Here is a 15,226-nt window from a genome sequence, read left to right on the forward strand (position 1 = left end):
GCTCAAAGGAGTTGCGGCGACATACCACCAGTACCTCAGATTTCCAACACCTGAGGGAATCATGGAGATCAAGGGAGATCGAATCGCTACACGAGAATGCCAGGCCACTCAGGATCATATCAACAATGAGCAAGAAGAACAGCGAAAAATCCGAAGAGTAAGAAATCAAGAAACCACGAAAGAGAAAGCCGTAGACCTATTCCTTAAGGAAACTACAGGAAAAGGCTTGACGAAAGAGGGTAATGTCCGAGGCTCGGAAACAAGTACCTCAACAATCAACAAAGAGCAGAAACACGCCAAATAGCAATTAAAGAGCGCCCCAGTCCTCGGAAACCCAAAGCCTATGTTCACACCAGTGGAACCCACAAAGGAAATCAACATAGGAACGGAAGAAGACCCGAAGATGGTCAAAATTGGGACCATCATGGGCGAAGGGAGAGAACATTCCTTAACCAAATTACTTAAGGAATATGCGGATGTGTTCGCCTGGAAGTTAGGAGATATTCCGGGGATTGACCCAAAAGTAATCCAACATGAACTACGCATCAAACAGGGCACGCCCCCGTTCAGGCAGAAAATACGAAAAGTGGCTCCAGAATATCATGAGGCGGTAGAAACGGAACTTCGGAAGCTACTAGATGCAGGATTTATCAAGGAAGTCAAGTACCCTACCTGGATATCCAACATGGTCATTGTTCCTAAGAAAAATGGAGGGGTTAGAATATGCATCGACTTTACTAATCTCAACAAGGCATGTCCAAAGGACAGTTATCCCCTGTCGAGCATAGATCAACTGGTTGAAGCAGTTGACGGATACGAGGAGCTGTCGTTTATGGAAGGATACTCTGGTTACAACCAAGTAGCCCTGGCAGAAGAAGATCAGCCACACACAGCATTCTATACACCACATGGCCTTTATTGCTATACCAGAATGCCTTTCGGGCTCCGAAACGCAGGGGCAACATACCAAAGGATGGTCGATGCTATCTTCAAACCATGGATCGGAGGAACCCTAGAAGTCTACGTGGACGACATGCTCGTCAAAAGCAAGCTGCGTAAAAATCACCACCAGGACCTGAGGAATATCTTCAATGCAATGAGACAGCATCACATGAAAGTAAATCCGGAGAAATGTACTTTCGGTGTCACCTCGGGGAAGTTCCTCGGTTATCTGGTGACGAAAAGGGGCATCGAGGTAGACCCAGCTAAGATTCAAGCCATAGTAGAGATGCCGTCACCAAAGAATCTGAAGGAAGTACAGAAGCTCAATGGGTCCATAGCAGCGTTGAGCAGATTTATTGCACGGTCTTCGGACAAGTGCAAACATTTCTTCAATATTCTTAAAAAAGGGAGCAGGTTCGAATGGACCGCCGAATGCGAGGAAGCATTCCAAAGGATCAAAGAACATCTGGCTTCAATCCCCATCCTGCAGAAGCCAGACCCTGATGAAGTTTTGGCACTGTACATAGCAGCGACGGAGGACGCAGTCAGCGCGGTATTAGTCAAAACCAATACAAAGATAGAACAGCCTATCTATTACGTCAGCAAGACACTCAATTCCGCGGAAAGAAATTATACTAAGATTGAACAACTCATCCTCGCACTGGTATGGGCTACCCAAAAACTGAGAACCTACTTCCTAACTCACTTCGTCAGGGTACCATGCAAAGCACCATTGGAAGCAGTCCTCAAAAGCACGGGAAAAGTGGGCCGAATAGCCAAATGGAACACCCATCTGGACCAATTCAACATCATTCATGAAATTCAACATTCTCAGAAGTCCCAAGTTCTGGCAGATTTCTTAGCAGACCTCCCTCTAGACAACGACGAAGAGATTAAGGGAATACCGGAAGCCGAGGAAGCAATCAAGGATCCAATGGATATCCTCGAACCTACGAGTCATAGACAATGGGAAGTCTTCGTCGACGGATCTAAAAATAAGGAAGGAGCAGGAATAGGTATTGTCATTATCACCCCAACTGGAGAAAGGATCATACAAGCACTTAGATTGGAATTCAAAGAGCATACCAATAACATTGTTGAATACGAAGCTGTCGTACATGCCCTACGTATAATAATAGAGATGAGGGTAACCGATGTAAGGCTGACAAGTGATTCGCAGCTGGTCATACGGCAAATTGGGCTCGAATATAATGTGTACGATGACACCCTTTCAGCTTACATGGCATTGGTCCAAACATTGGTATCACAAATCCCGAACATTAAGTTCCGGCACTTATGCAGAAGGGACCTCAGGCACACGGATGCCCTAGCATACATATCATCCATGCTGAGGGATAAAAATGCCGAAGGTATTAAAATAGCAAGGGTATACGAGCCTTCGATTGCATCTTAATTCTCCTTCGCTACCAATCAAGATACGATGGAAGAATATATTGAAGACCAGGTAGGAGAAGACATCCATAACGACTTTGATGAAGAAGACATCCTGTCAAGAGCAAATCAAGACGAAGACTTCAGCAACGAAGATGACTGGAGGGTGACAATACAGGCCTTTCTCGAAAAAGGAAGCTTACCTGCGGATCGGAAACTAGCTAGGAAGATGCTCTCCAAAGTGGGAAGATATGATCTTCGGGAGGGGGTCCTGTATAGAAAATCCTTCCTTGGACCATTACTACGCTGCTTGTCCCGGAAAGAAGGGCATCGAATCCTAAATGATATCCATTATGGTGACGCAGGGAATCATAGCGGTATGAGATCACTATCTGACAAGGCAAAAACGCAAGGATATTACTGGCCGACCATGATACAAGATGCTGCGAGGATGTCCCGACGATGCGAAGAATGTCAGCGCTTCGCGAGAAAAATCCACGCGCCGGCAACAATGTTAAACTCTGTCGATAGCCCGTGGCCATTTGCAAAATGGGGAGTAGACATCGTCGGGCCTTTCATCGAAGGATCAAGGAAGAGACGATTTTTGATAGTAGCCACGGACTACTTCAGTAAATGGGTGGAGGCTAAGGCCTTGGCCAGGATCAGAGACGCGGATGTGTTCACTTTCATATTCCAGAACATCATTTGCAGATTTGGTATACCTGCTGAAATTGTATCTGATAACGGCAAGCAATTACAGGGAAAAAATATAGACATGCTCTTCGACACCTTCAAAATAAGAAAGAACAAGTCCACCCCCTTATACCCTCAAAGAAACGGACAAGCGGAAGCTACCAACAAGACCCTCGCCCTTATACTCAGGAAACAATTAGACGAGCATAAGGGAAGATGGTGAGAACAATTGCACAATGTTTTATGGGCATACAGGACAACACGAAGATCCGCCACCGGGGAATCCCCGTTTCTTCTAACTTATGGAGCTGAAGCAGTCATACCTACGGAAATCCTCATGCCAACCACGAAGACCGAAGCTTGGGAGAAAAACCTCACAACAGATATGATGTTAGAAAGGTTGGACGACTTGGAAGGAAGGAGGGAAGTAGCATTGCAAAAGATGGAAAATTATCAACGAAGACTAGCAAGGGAATACAACAAAAAGGTAAAGCTACGGAATTTTGTAGAGGGACAGTATGTGTTGAGAACAATCCCACGGTATCAACAAGAAAAGAAATGGGGAAAGTTAGCACCTACATGGGGAGGACCTTTTATAATCCACGACGTTGCGGGTAATGGTTCCTACTACCTTCGTAATCTAAAAGGTGAGGTCCTCCGGCATCCTTGGAATGCTAAATGGCTCAAACCATACTTCCCATAGAAGCAACGCAGATTTGAATCTGCTGGGAGTGTACCAGAAGAAGAAAGGAGCCTAACCGCCCCACATGTTTCTATCTCTGGAAGAGGAATTGCAGACCTCAACTTATCAATCAAACAAGCTTTCAAATTATCAAGTCAGTGGAATCTACCTACAATATTGGGGAAAGTAGTTAATCTACAATCTCTCAGGGCTCCCCCATCAGTGTCCATAAGTGTAGGACCAGGGGGAAGGCACCCAGCAGAAAGAGATACCCAACCAATCTTAAGGCAACGGGTCGACGGAATGGGTGCGTACATATTTTACACCCTATATCCTAGAACGTTGCCCCGGCCCCCACCGTCTGGGAATCCTCTGGCCCAGGGTTTGCCAGCGGGGTGACAGGTCTCAAGACGATCACGAAGGTATTTTCCTTCAGTATCGCACTCAAAAACACTTAACAACTTTTGTTTTGATTTTTCACAAACTTAAAATACAAACACTTAAAACAACATTGTAGGTATATCAAGAAGAGGATTCATTTCATAAAGGGTGATTACAAGAAGTGAACGGCCAAAGTCAAGGATACACAATCAAAAAACATCCTTGTTACATGGTTACAAAAAATATAATTATGTCGCGGACCCTACAGAACGCTGCGATCTCTACCTAGTTGGCGGTCCCGTCGTCAGGATTATTCCGAAGACGTGATGGGACGCTCCCACCAGAAGAGGGGCCCGAGGAGCTGGGCAATGCAGCAGGAACGGGACGACGAGGATAGTTCTTCACGAGACCATGTTAATTCCTTAGGCCAAGTTCTATCCTCTCCAGCATCTTGTTCGTCTCCTCAGCCAATTGACAACGAGCCTTATGTTTAATAACTGTTGTCCGCTGTTGGGCTTGGGATAATAACGAAGATAGCCGATTCACTTCTCTGGAAGCAGCACCAACGGCCTCCTCGCGAGTGGCTGCTAAATTCTTGAAGTGATTGGTTTGTTCCTCTTGCTGTGCTAAGGAAGATTGAGCCTTTTCAAGTTCTTCATTTGTGACGCGAAGGCGTCCCTCGAGCTCTGAAAAAGACAACACCACGGAGTTAGCGTAGAAAAAAAACAAGATCACACTCGATGAATTGGGATTATACCTTCGACACAAGCCGAAGCCTCTTCATACTCATTAACAACCGCATCTCGCGCTTCGTCAAGATGATCATATTCCGCGGATAATTTCTTATAGTCTACTTGAAGGTTGGTGAGAGTAAATTGACAGGCATCTAATTCTACCTGCTTCATCGAGTCCATATGACGAAGGTGGTCGACCTCTTTATTTATCTCTGAGACCCCTTTGCTGAGTCTGTACATGCACACTTCAAGATTCCTCTCAGACTCAGCAAGACGAGCTACATCGGCACGAGACGCGGAAAGAGCATTGCTGAGAGCGTAGACTTCAGCACGAGCATCATCTCGTTCCCTGGCAAGACCGAGCATATTATCTTGGACCCCTGAAAGAGACATGGATTGCGACGTCTGTAATTCTTCTTCCAATAGCTGAATCCTAGATTCCAACAAGGAAGTACGCTCACGGGCTTCCCGCAGATTATCACTGGTCCACATCAGTGTGCCATTAAATAAAGCACGATCATGGTTGTACAGATTTTGCATGTCGACCATCTGAACATGCCGCGCGCGCCATACCTCAGCCCGAGCATCCCATTTCTTAGCCTCACTCTTAATCTTCTCAACCAAATCTCTAATACGAGATTTTTGCCGAGCTCTTTCGTTTCGAAGCCATATCAGCTCGGGGATGCCACCCACTGGACATAGGGTGGGGAGACTCAGACAGAACAACTAAGAGATAAAAGAATGACGACATACGGCGAGGGAAAAGAACCAAACCTGTGAAAGTGGAAACTTGGCTACCAGTTTGCTCTAACTCCGCGCGCACTGCAATAAGTTCTGAACGAAGATCAGCCTCTGCTTCACCCAGCTTTTCTTTCTCCTTGAGGCTTTTCTTCAGCTCTTCAATCTCCACCTCAGCCACAGATAATTCCTTTTCCCGGTGATGAAGCTTAGCCTCGAGCTTCAGATATTTCGCTTTAAAGAACTGATACAACACGTGGTTGCAATGCTCGCTCCTCATCATCTACACATCGATGACAAAACATTATTCAACCGAAGCGTCCGATTCTCACGTACAAGCATGTACGAAAATTTACCTCCAGCACACACTGCTGCGGGAAGCCATATTGATACCCGTCGGCAATAGCCATCATATCGGCAACAGAAGTAGGAGGCTCCGGTACGAGGGTAGCTTCGGGAACAGTCAACCTTTTTCCCCAGGCTTCAGACACCTGCGCCTTCGAAGACATCTCCATCATGCGACGGGTATACGCGGTTGATTCCTTTTCCCCAACAACCACAGGAGCGGGATGAGAGACAAACAGAAGATTCTTCTCCTTAAACCAACTCATGATGGCGTCCTCACCCTCAGACATCGGCGACTGGGGAAGACTATCGGCGGGCGCGTCAACAACAGATTTTCCTTTCTCTGACTCGACCCCCTCAGCACGAATGTGGGCATGCTCTTCCGCGCCTACATGCACAGCAGGCTCCTCCGCACCAACACCTCCTACAGTAGCATCCCCATTACCATCACCACCAAGAACATCCCAATTATCATTAGGGGAAAGCAAAGAGAAGTCCTCGGGAAAATCGAGGGCTTCGTCAAAGAACTCCCCCGTGGAATACATCCGATCGAAAGAAAATTCTTGAGAAGTGGGAAGGGTATCCGCGACATCACCAGCAGGGACGGAAACATCCCCAATGACAACATCATCCGCCACCACATCTTTGTTCCTTCCTTCATCACCAGCGTAACCAGCGAAGACCTCTTCTTCGACATTGATAGGGGAGGTACCAGTACGTTCCTCCCCATCTGTAATCTCGTCCTCAGCAAACTCTTCGTTCACTGGACTGGTAACTTCTTCTTGGGCCTCAACCTCGCCCGTCACCGTAGTAGAAGACTGCTTCGGCCTAATCTTTTTCTTCTTCAATACCTAAAACCGACACCACAAAAGGAATTATTCTTCCCGTCTGATGGAAGTTATAAAAACGAAGCACAGCTAGAATCTGCGTACCTGAGCAGCTGAAATATTCTTCGGTGGGGGTATAGCACCGGAACCATCCTCCTCGTCTCCCTCTACGACATCCAGGGCATAAGGAAAATTCATGCCCGCAAAGTTCAGACGCCAGGGGCAGAAATCTCCATAGCGAACAGGAGGAGATTCGCGCGGCTTACTATTCTCGGTGGGCCGCCATCCGCGGGTACCAGGAATCCAACCGTAAGCCCACGGACCAACTATCTCAATAACAGTGGCGTGCCACTCGTAGTCATGATCGCGCTTGATCCTTTCTCGCGCGGGGAAGAGTTTCCGACGACTGGACGCCTCCGTGCCAGGAACATACTTCAGCTTGGCATCGCTGACCTCATTTAACAGACGAATCTCGCCTCGAGGAGCAGGGAGATTCCGAAGGCTGACACTCCACGGCTTGCGATTCCTACTATTGACGTAATCACCGAAGGAGTTATTGAAATTCTCAGGAGTATACCATTCCTTCTCCAAGGGATTGGGGACGTAGCAAGTCATCGACGTCTCCCCCTTACTCCGCAGATAACATTCCTTCAGGGCGCGAAGATAATTTCCCGATAGTTGGGATACGGAACGGCTATGAGTATTGGTGGAAGAACCCTCACGACTAGCGAGCACGTCGTAGTAAAAGGAATCACCCGATTTGTACAAAGGCAGCATCAGACCAGCCTCAAATTCATCGATCGTAGGCAGTAAAAAATGAAATTCATCGAATTCGTACTTGGAGATAAGCTCATACGTAATATCATCCTCGGGGGCATAGAAACGAACCCCGAAGGCTTGAAGCTCATGCTTTTCCTTGAATATTTCAAGATCGATATGCTTGAAGGTTACTTTTTTCCTGCTAACAGAGACACTGCGTATCAAGGGAGCAGCCTCCCCTCGGCGGGGCCGGACGAACTAACAAACGCTTCAGACGCTTTCTCTTCACGGGGGGGATTCTTTGAAGATTCAACCCTAGGAGCTACGCCCTTTGTATTCTTCCCTTTAAAAGTTGGAGAAGACCGTAGATGATGCTCGGGCACTAACGAACGTAAAGGAGGAACGTCAAAAGCAATAGCGCGGGGCGGAGCCTGCGTACTCCTAGTATCTTCACGAGGACGCACCATTGACTGCTTAAAGACTCTTCGTGAAACCAGACGGAATTATCGAAGGAATCTCTTCCCGAGAGGACGAGGCTTTCGCTCCAGAAACAACTCGACTCCGACGAACATCATCTTGAGACTCTCGACGCTGAGGAGATCTCGACAACCTAGAATCAGGAGTCTCATAAGTAGGCCGCGGACGGTCAGACATGGCTGCGGAAAGAATAAATCAAAACAAGTTACACACGATAACCAAAAATCAAAAACACATCCATAGCAATACAACAAAGATAACATAGCAACCCTAAAATTAGGATACATGCTCAATATTTCACCCTCGAAGTAATGGCTTCCTTAATTTAAGATGAGAACAGGGGCAAACTAGTATGCAAGCATCAGAAAAAGTTCTTCATCACAAACAAGGAACAACAGTAGCAGAAAATTCACAAATCAACACGGCATAAAACAGTGAAATAAAGAAAAGAAAAACTCACCGGCAAAAACAGCAAGTAGAAGAAACGAACAGGGGAAGATCACAGGTGCAACGAAGGGAGAATTTAAGATCACAGGTGCAATGAAGGGAGAATTTAAGATCACAGGTGCAATAAAGACTGATAGAATTTAAGATCACAGGTGCAATGAAGACTGACAAAGAATTTAAGGTCACAGGTTCAATGAAGGAAGGCAGGAAATTTAAAGGAAGAATGAACTGAGAGAGTGTTTAGGAAGAATGAAATTAAATTTCCTCTCTATCCTTAAAATACCCGAAAGAAAAGAGGAAATTAAGGGAGAAATAGGAAAACGTGCCCGTTACATAAGCAGTTAATGCACGAATAAAAGACGTGCCCAAGTATCTAGGAGAAGTTATTAGGAGTGAGAAGAATGTGCGACGATAGTTTTTCTTCAAGGCACCCATTAGACATTTAAGCCCGAAGAAAAGGGGCAAATTGTGTACACATATATCTCACTATCAGACACGTGTATACAGAAAGGTACGTGGAAAGCATGCAAGCCAAAACATCAAAACATGATGCGTCACGAAGCACCAAATAAACCCCTAGGAGTTGCTTTATCTCATCCCCAGAAGAGGGGCCAAGATCAACGGTGGAGAGAAAGTTAGCTGACACGGACTGACAGGGGCAGAAGACACTTGTCTGACACGAGCAGACCCCTCAACTACCCGCATTAAACACTCTGAGCAGTGCACGTGTCGACCAACCTGTGGAACGAGCGAAGATGCCTCCGCGGGATCGAGGGGAAAACGCAGACCTCCGCGTGATGGACGCAAGGACACGAGAAGATAAGGTTCCAACGGTCTTCAGAGATGGGTCCCACGTTCCAACCTTATAAATACCCAATCTCCACAAAGAGGAAGGAGGGGGAGAAAACATCAGGAGAGAAGGAGAGAGAGAGAGAATAGTAAGGGTAAGTTAATCCCTTAGTGGAGAGAAATATGTAAACCCAAAGTCATTCAACTATTCATGTAACCGTGAATAATATAGTAGAACAATAAACCCCGTGGATGTAGGCCTTAGTGCTGAACCACGTAAACCTTGGTCTTATTTACATTTCAGCACTTTACATTCATTTAGCTCCGCATGTATTTGCTTATATGTTTTGTTTTCCTTTAATACTTGTATCCCATGCATGAACGCCACACACGGGGAAGTTGGAGGAGGCCATGATAAACCCGAAGGTTTTGAGCCAATGAATCCACATCAGGGTATCATCATCGTAATCTCTTTAGAAGTTAACGATTGATTGTGGGCATTCGGACCCCCACGTAGTTCGTGTGTCCACATTCAGTTTGCAGTAATCACCACCTTCATTGAGCCACCTAGCTATATAGTCTTGCAAAGAGTCATTCAGTGTTAATCCTATTCCGAGGTTCATATGCGAAACAAAGAGAACAACTTGAGTAGTTGGACAATAAATGAATAAGAGATTATATGCCTCTGTTACAGAATCTACACTCTCCATTAACATCATTTATTTTTCTCATGAAATTACCATTCACTGCAATCCCATTCTTGAGGATCCTCCAATAAAGAACTGAACCTTAGGAGCAATATTACGCACTTTCCATAGTCTCTTCCTCTGAAATTCAGAGGCTGGGGAGCTAGTAGGTTGTCTGTCAGTTAAAGTATTTTGATAAGATTTAGCAGAATACTCGCCTGTAGGGTGGGGTGTCCAAAGTAGTTTGTTCCTCGGATTGTTATCATTAGTCGGCAGATGAATTTCGATTATCTTCTTAACTTGAAATTGAGTGGATAGATGCTTCAGCTTGTCTATATCCCATCTGTGTTCGTCATGAATAATCAAATCTTTTGTCATTGTCAATTCAGTCAGTATATTGATCCTTCTTTCCGGTGACTTCTTTGGTAAATTTGGGACCCAGGGATCAGCCCATATTTTGATATTTGCACAATTCCCTACTCTCCGACAACACCCTTCCCTCATATCATCTATTCATTTCAGCATACTTCTCCAACTGGAAGAACTATTAGTTGGTCTTTTCGCATCCCAGAAGCTTCCATTTTTTTTTATTTTGCTTTTTATCATACTATCCCTCTTCAAGAAATTTTCAGACAATTTCGCAATCATAGTTTTATTCAAATTCTGAGAGTTCAAACTGATTCCACTTCATAAAGTGGATCTTCATAGTATCTCTAACATGTCCCCACCAAAAGTTCCTCACTGTTTTGCTCAAAGTGTCCATCGTCTTGTTTGGAATTATAGAGGTTTCCATATAATTAAAGGGAGGAATAATTCCGCAAGACAGTCTTGATAAGAACTGTTGTCCCAGCACGAGATAGATGAAAACCCTTCCACCCTGCCAATTTTGCATCAAACTTATCATTAAGAAACTCAAAGGAGGCATTTAGGTGACCCGGTTTAAGAATTTGATGGACAAGGTATTTATCACTAATCTCCATTTGCTTTAACTATTCTTTCCTCTATAACATCTTTGCTAAAAAGGACAACAAACTTCTGCATATTTGTTTTTTGCCCAGACCAGCCAACATAGGTGTGAAAAAACTTCGGTAATATCTGCATCTCCTTGTTATATAAGTTACCAAATAGCAGGAGATCGGCTGCGAACATGAGATGAGAGATAACAGGAGTATAGTTACACAACTTACAACCATTGTAAAGGGAATTATTTTCCATGAAAGTGTCTGAGGGTAAAAACTGATTCTGCTGTTTTTGGATGAGAAACGAATTAAAACCCTAAACAAATGTACTGCACAGGAGTACTTTTAGATACAAGAGATCAATCTGTAAGACTCTGGCCTAAACCAAGAAATGGTCGTTCCAGATTCAATTCGGCCACAAAGTGAAGGAGAAGGGTTGGTCTTAGGGAGGGAAGCGAAGAAGGTGTTTGAGATCAGAATGTTGAATTACGAAGGTTTGGATGTTTTATGACTTGTATCAAAATGTGGAACTGGCTTGTAGAATGTAAGCTATCAGTTCTTGGTGTTTTCTGGATACTTGTGTTGATCACTTTTCTTTGTTGAAATAGGTTGAAATCCTATTTATACAAGTCATTGAGCGCACCTTGATCTCGTAGGAAGTGGATGCAGTTAAGTAGTGGAGAAGTGGGGTTGTGCAAAAGGTAGTGATCATCACGTTTCCATCATGAGGGAAGACTGGTTACCTTTTCACCCACTACTCTCTCTGTTGACTATCTGTCCTTTCCTGACACTTTCTCGCAATGGGAGGGTTGCACGCCGCACGCCGTAAACCACCATACCAATACCCCAGTGAGCATACCCCAGTTTGTGACATGTTTGATGTCTCAAGTAAATGGGTCAAGTCGTGAGACTCGCCGCTAAAAGAAGCACATAGTGCTTTTAGGTCAAATAACAAAAGTATTTGTGGAATTAATATTCATAAAGCATCGTTTATAATTGATGCAAATGAAGCATCGCTTTTAAACAAACAGCTGAAAACAATCGATGTGCAGGAAGCATCGTTGTGTTAGAGTTCGTCAAATTAGTCGCGAATTGAACGGTCTTAAAAAAGTAGCATGACCGACCACCTTTGGGAGATCGTTTGAGAACCCTATGAGTGACCTACCACTTGGTAGATCGTTCCATGTGGAAGTGGGGTGGCCGGTGATCACAACATTACCCTATTGGCCTCTTGAAATAAATCTAGACCATCCGACTAGGCTAGCGAAGTTGGATGGACGAGATGAATTGCGGCGGTTGCATACTGCCGTTGATGCAATTTAGGGTTTTAAAATTCGTGCGGCCAACCCTATTTTGGGATATCGATTCAAAGCACTGGACATTGGTTTGAACAGGCCGATCGGTCAGGTGCAAAGGCAGGCTGCCGGTGAGCATGCTGACGTCTTCTGGGCCGCCTGAAATTGGATCTAAGCCATTCAATTTGGCTGGCTAAGATTTGCGATAGTAGCGTGTTTCCGCAACACAAACTAGGGTTTCCAAAACAGCGCGTTCATCCTAGTTTGATCAAGCGATTTGATGCGCTCTTGGCTTTCCATGAACAAGTCGATCGACCAGGGATGGAGTTGGGTCGCCGGTGAACACGCCAGCACCCTTTTGATCATTCGAAGGAAGATCTAGACCGTCCAACTAGGCTGGCTAAATTGGGCGGATGTGATAATTTTGAGACTGTTTTAGTCGGTCTTAGCTCGTTTGAGCTCCCTTTTCAACTGCGTGATCACCCATGTTCTGGCTCACGTTCAAGGGTGTTGCGGGTAAGCTAAAGGGATTCCGATCGGCTGGGATGCTAGTGGGATCGTCGGTGGTTATCATGGAGGTTGCCTAGTTCTGCTGGGAAGAGGCTAAGCTTGTCGAATCGTGTGGTCGTGATTGCTCTTTAAGACTGACATGGACAGTCTAAGCTTATTTTTCTTAAGGAATTTAAGCGCGTCGACGCACTTTTAACAGCGTGTTGACACAAAAATCTCTTTATCAGAGAGTGTTGTAACCTGTGTGTTTCTAAGTATCTTCACGCAGATCTTAATACTGACATTTCGGGAGATTCGCGCTACTCTGCTGCGAGTGAACATTAATCGTCATGTCATGCCAATATTGAGAGTTCAACTGGGGAACATAGCATAGGAAAATACTAGGAAGGCCATGCATTAGTGAATAATGCTGGTGCAAGATAAAGTTCATAGAATATTTGGGATTGTTGCTACATGCACCATTCTGAATAAATTTTATATACACAGATATATTGAATTGCTAAATACATATATGAGTGAAGAGGCTTAGGAACTCAGTACTTTTCAACTGGCTTAGTTCCTTTGCAAGATGGCAACGCATTAAATACAGGGTTTCACGCTTTTAGCCCTGAACTGAAAACCACCATCAACATTAAGTCCCTTGCTTAGCACGTAATAGTGACGCTATTGTGGGGTAAGCACTAGATGGTGACAGATGAAAATAAAGTTCATGAGAAGAGTAAGCAGACGTTACCAGGAGATAGGCCGGCTTGGCCTTTGAGCATAACATGTTTAATGAAATATCGAGGCAAGTAGCAATCACCCTTCTAGCACATTGATGCCGATAATACTAAAATGATATATTTAATTAGTGGAGTCTCGACCGATGAGTGTTAAGGCAGTCGAGCCTTGAATATAAAGATGAGTGTTGAGGTGGTGGATCCATCAACATTATAGTGTGTTGAGACAATATGCATGATAACACAGTAGTTAGTGTTTAGGAATTTGTACGTCTCAACACTAAAAGGAGGATGTGTTGAGGTAGTATGCATGACAACGAAGTAGTGAGTGTTGAGGAATTTTTGCGTCTCAACACTTAGGGGAGTATCTGTTGGGGAAGTATGCCCGACAACACAATAGTGAGTTTTGAAGAATTTTTTTCGTCTCAACACTAAGAGGAAGGATGTGTTGAGGAAGTATGCCTGACAACACAGTAGTGAGTGTTGAGGAATTTGAACGTATCAACACTAAGAGGAAAGATGTGTTGAGGAAGTTTGCCTGACAACACAATAGCGAGTGTTGAGGAATTTGAACGTCTCAACACTGAGAGGAAAACGTGTTGAGGAAGTACGCCTGGCGACACAATGGTGAGTGTTGAGGGATTTGAACGTCTCAACACTAAGAGGAAGGATGTGTTGAGGCAGTTTGCCTGGCAACACAGTAGTGAGTGTTGAGGAATTTGCACGTCTCAACACCAAGAGGAAAACATGTTGAGGCAGTACGCCTGACGACACAATGGTGAGTGTTGATGAATTTGAACGTCTCAACACTAAGAGGAGGGATGTGTTAAGGCAGTTTGGGTGGCAACACATTAGTGAGTGTTGAGGAATTTTCACGTCTCAACACTAAGAGGAAAACGTGTTAAGGCAGTATGCCTGACAACACAATGGTGAGTGTTGAGGAATTTGAACGTCTCAACACTAAGAGGAAGGATGTGTTGAGGAAGTTTTCCTGGCGACACAGTAGTGAGTGTTGAGAAATTTGAACGTCTCAACACTGAGAGGAAAACATGTTGAGGCAGTACGCCTGACAACACAATGGTGAGTGTTGAGGAACTTGAACGTCTCAACACTACGAGGAAGGATGTGTTGAGGCAGTTTGCTTGACAACACAATATCGACTGTTGAGGAATTTGAATGTCTCAACAGTAAGAGGAATGATATGTTGAGGAAGTTTTCTTGGCAAAATAGTAGTGAGTGTTGAGGAATTTTCACATCTCAACACTAAGAGGAAAACGTGTTGAGGCAGTATGCCTGACAACAAATAGTGAGTGTTGAGGAATTTGAACGTCTCAACACTAAGAGGAAGGATGTGTTGAGGAAGTTTTCCTGGCAACACATTAGTGAGTGTTGAGAAATTTTTTTCGTCTCAACACTAAGAGGAAGGATGTGTTGAGGCAGTATGCCTAGCAGCACAGTAGTGAGTGTTGAGAAATTTGAACGTCTCAACACTGAGAGGAAAACGTGTTGAGGCAGTACGCCTGACAAAACAACAGTGAGTGTTGAGGAATTTGAACGTCTCAACACTAAGAGGAAGGATGTGTTGAGGTAGTTTTCCTGACAACGAACGTCTCAACACTAAGAAGAAGGATGTGTTGAGGCAGTTTGCCTGGAAACACAATAGTGAGTGTTGAGGAATTTGCATGTCTCAACACTAATAGAAAAACGTATTGAGGCAGTTTTCCTGACAACACAGTAGCGAGTGTTTAGGAATTTGAACGTCTCAACGCAAAGAGGAAAACGTGTTGAGGCATTACGCCTGACAACACAATGGTTAGTGTTGAGGAATTTGAACGTCTCAACACTAAGAGG

The 15,226-nt window shown here is 44.6% G+C and overlaps 1 protein-coding gene across 1 annotated transcript; it reads right to left on the reverse strand.

Annotated features, from left to right (window-relative positions):
* Positions 1 to 9,949: 9,949 nt before the first annotated feature.
* LOC113338017 lies at positions 9,950 to 10,396 on the reverse strand. Its single transcript, XM_026583543.1, has one exon. The coding sequence runs from the start codon at positions 10,394 to 10,396 to the stop codon at positions 9,950 to 9,952; it is 447 nt and encodes a 148-aa protein (XP_026439328.1).
* Positions 10,397 to 15,226: the final 4,830 nt, after the last annotated feature.

This window comes from Papaver somniferum, unplaced genomic scaffold, assembly GCF_003573695.1.
Source record: "Papaver somniferum cultivar HN1 unplaced genomic scaffold, ASM357369v1 unplaced-scaffold_18, whole genome shotgun sequence".
Classification (NCBI taxonomy): domain Eukaryota; kingdom Viridiplantae; phylum Streptophyta; class Magnoliopsida; order Ranunculales; family Papaveraceae; genus Papaver; species Papaver somniferum.

What these genes read in the sequence shown, in the direction of transcription:
- LOC113338017 (XM_026583543.1), bottom strand. Translation starts at nt 10,396, where the DNA reads ATGAGGGAAGGGTGTTGTCGGAGAGTAGGGAATTGTGCAAATATCAAA.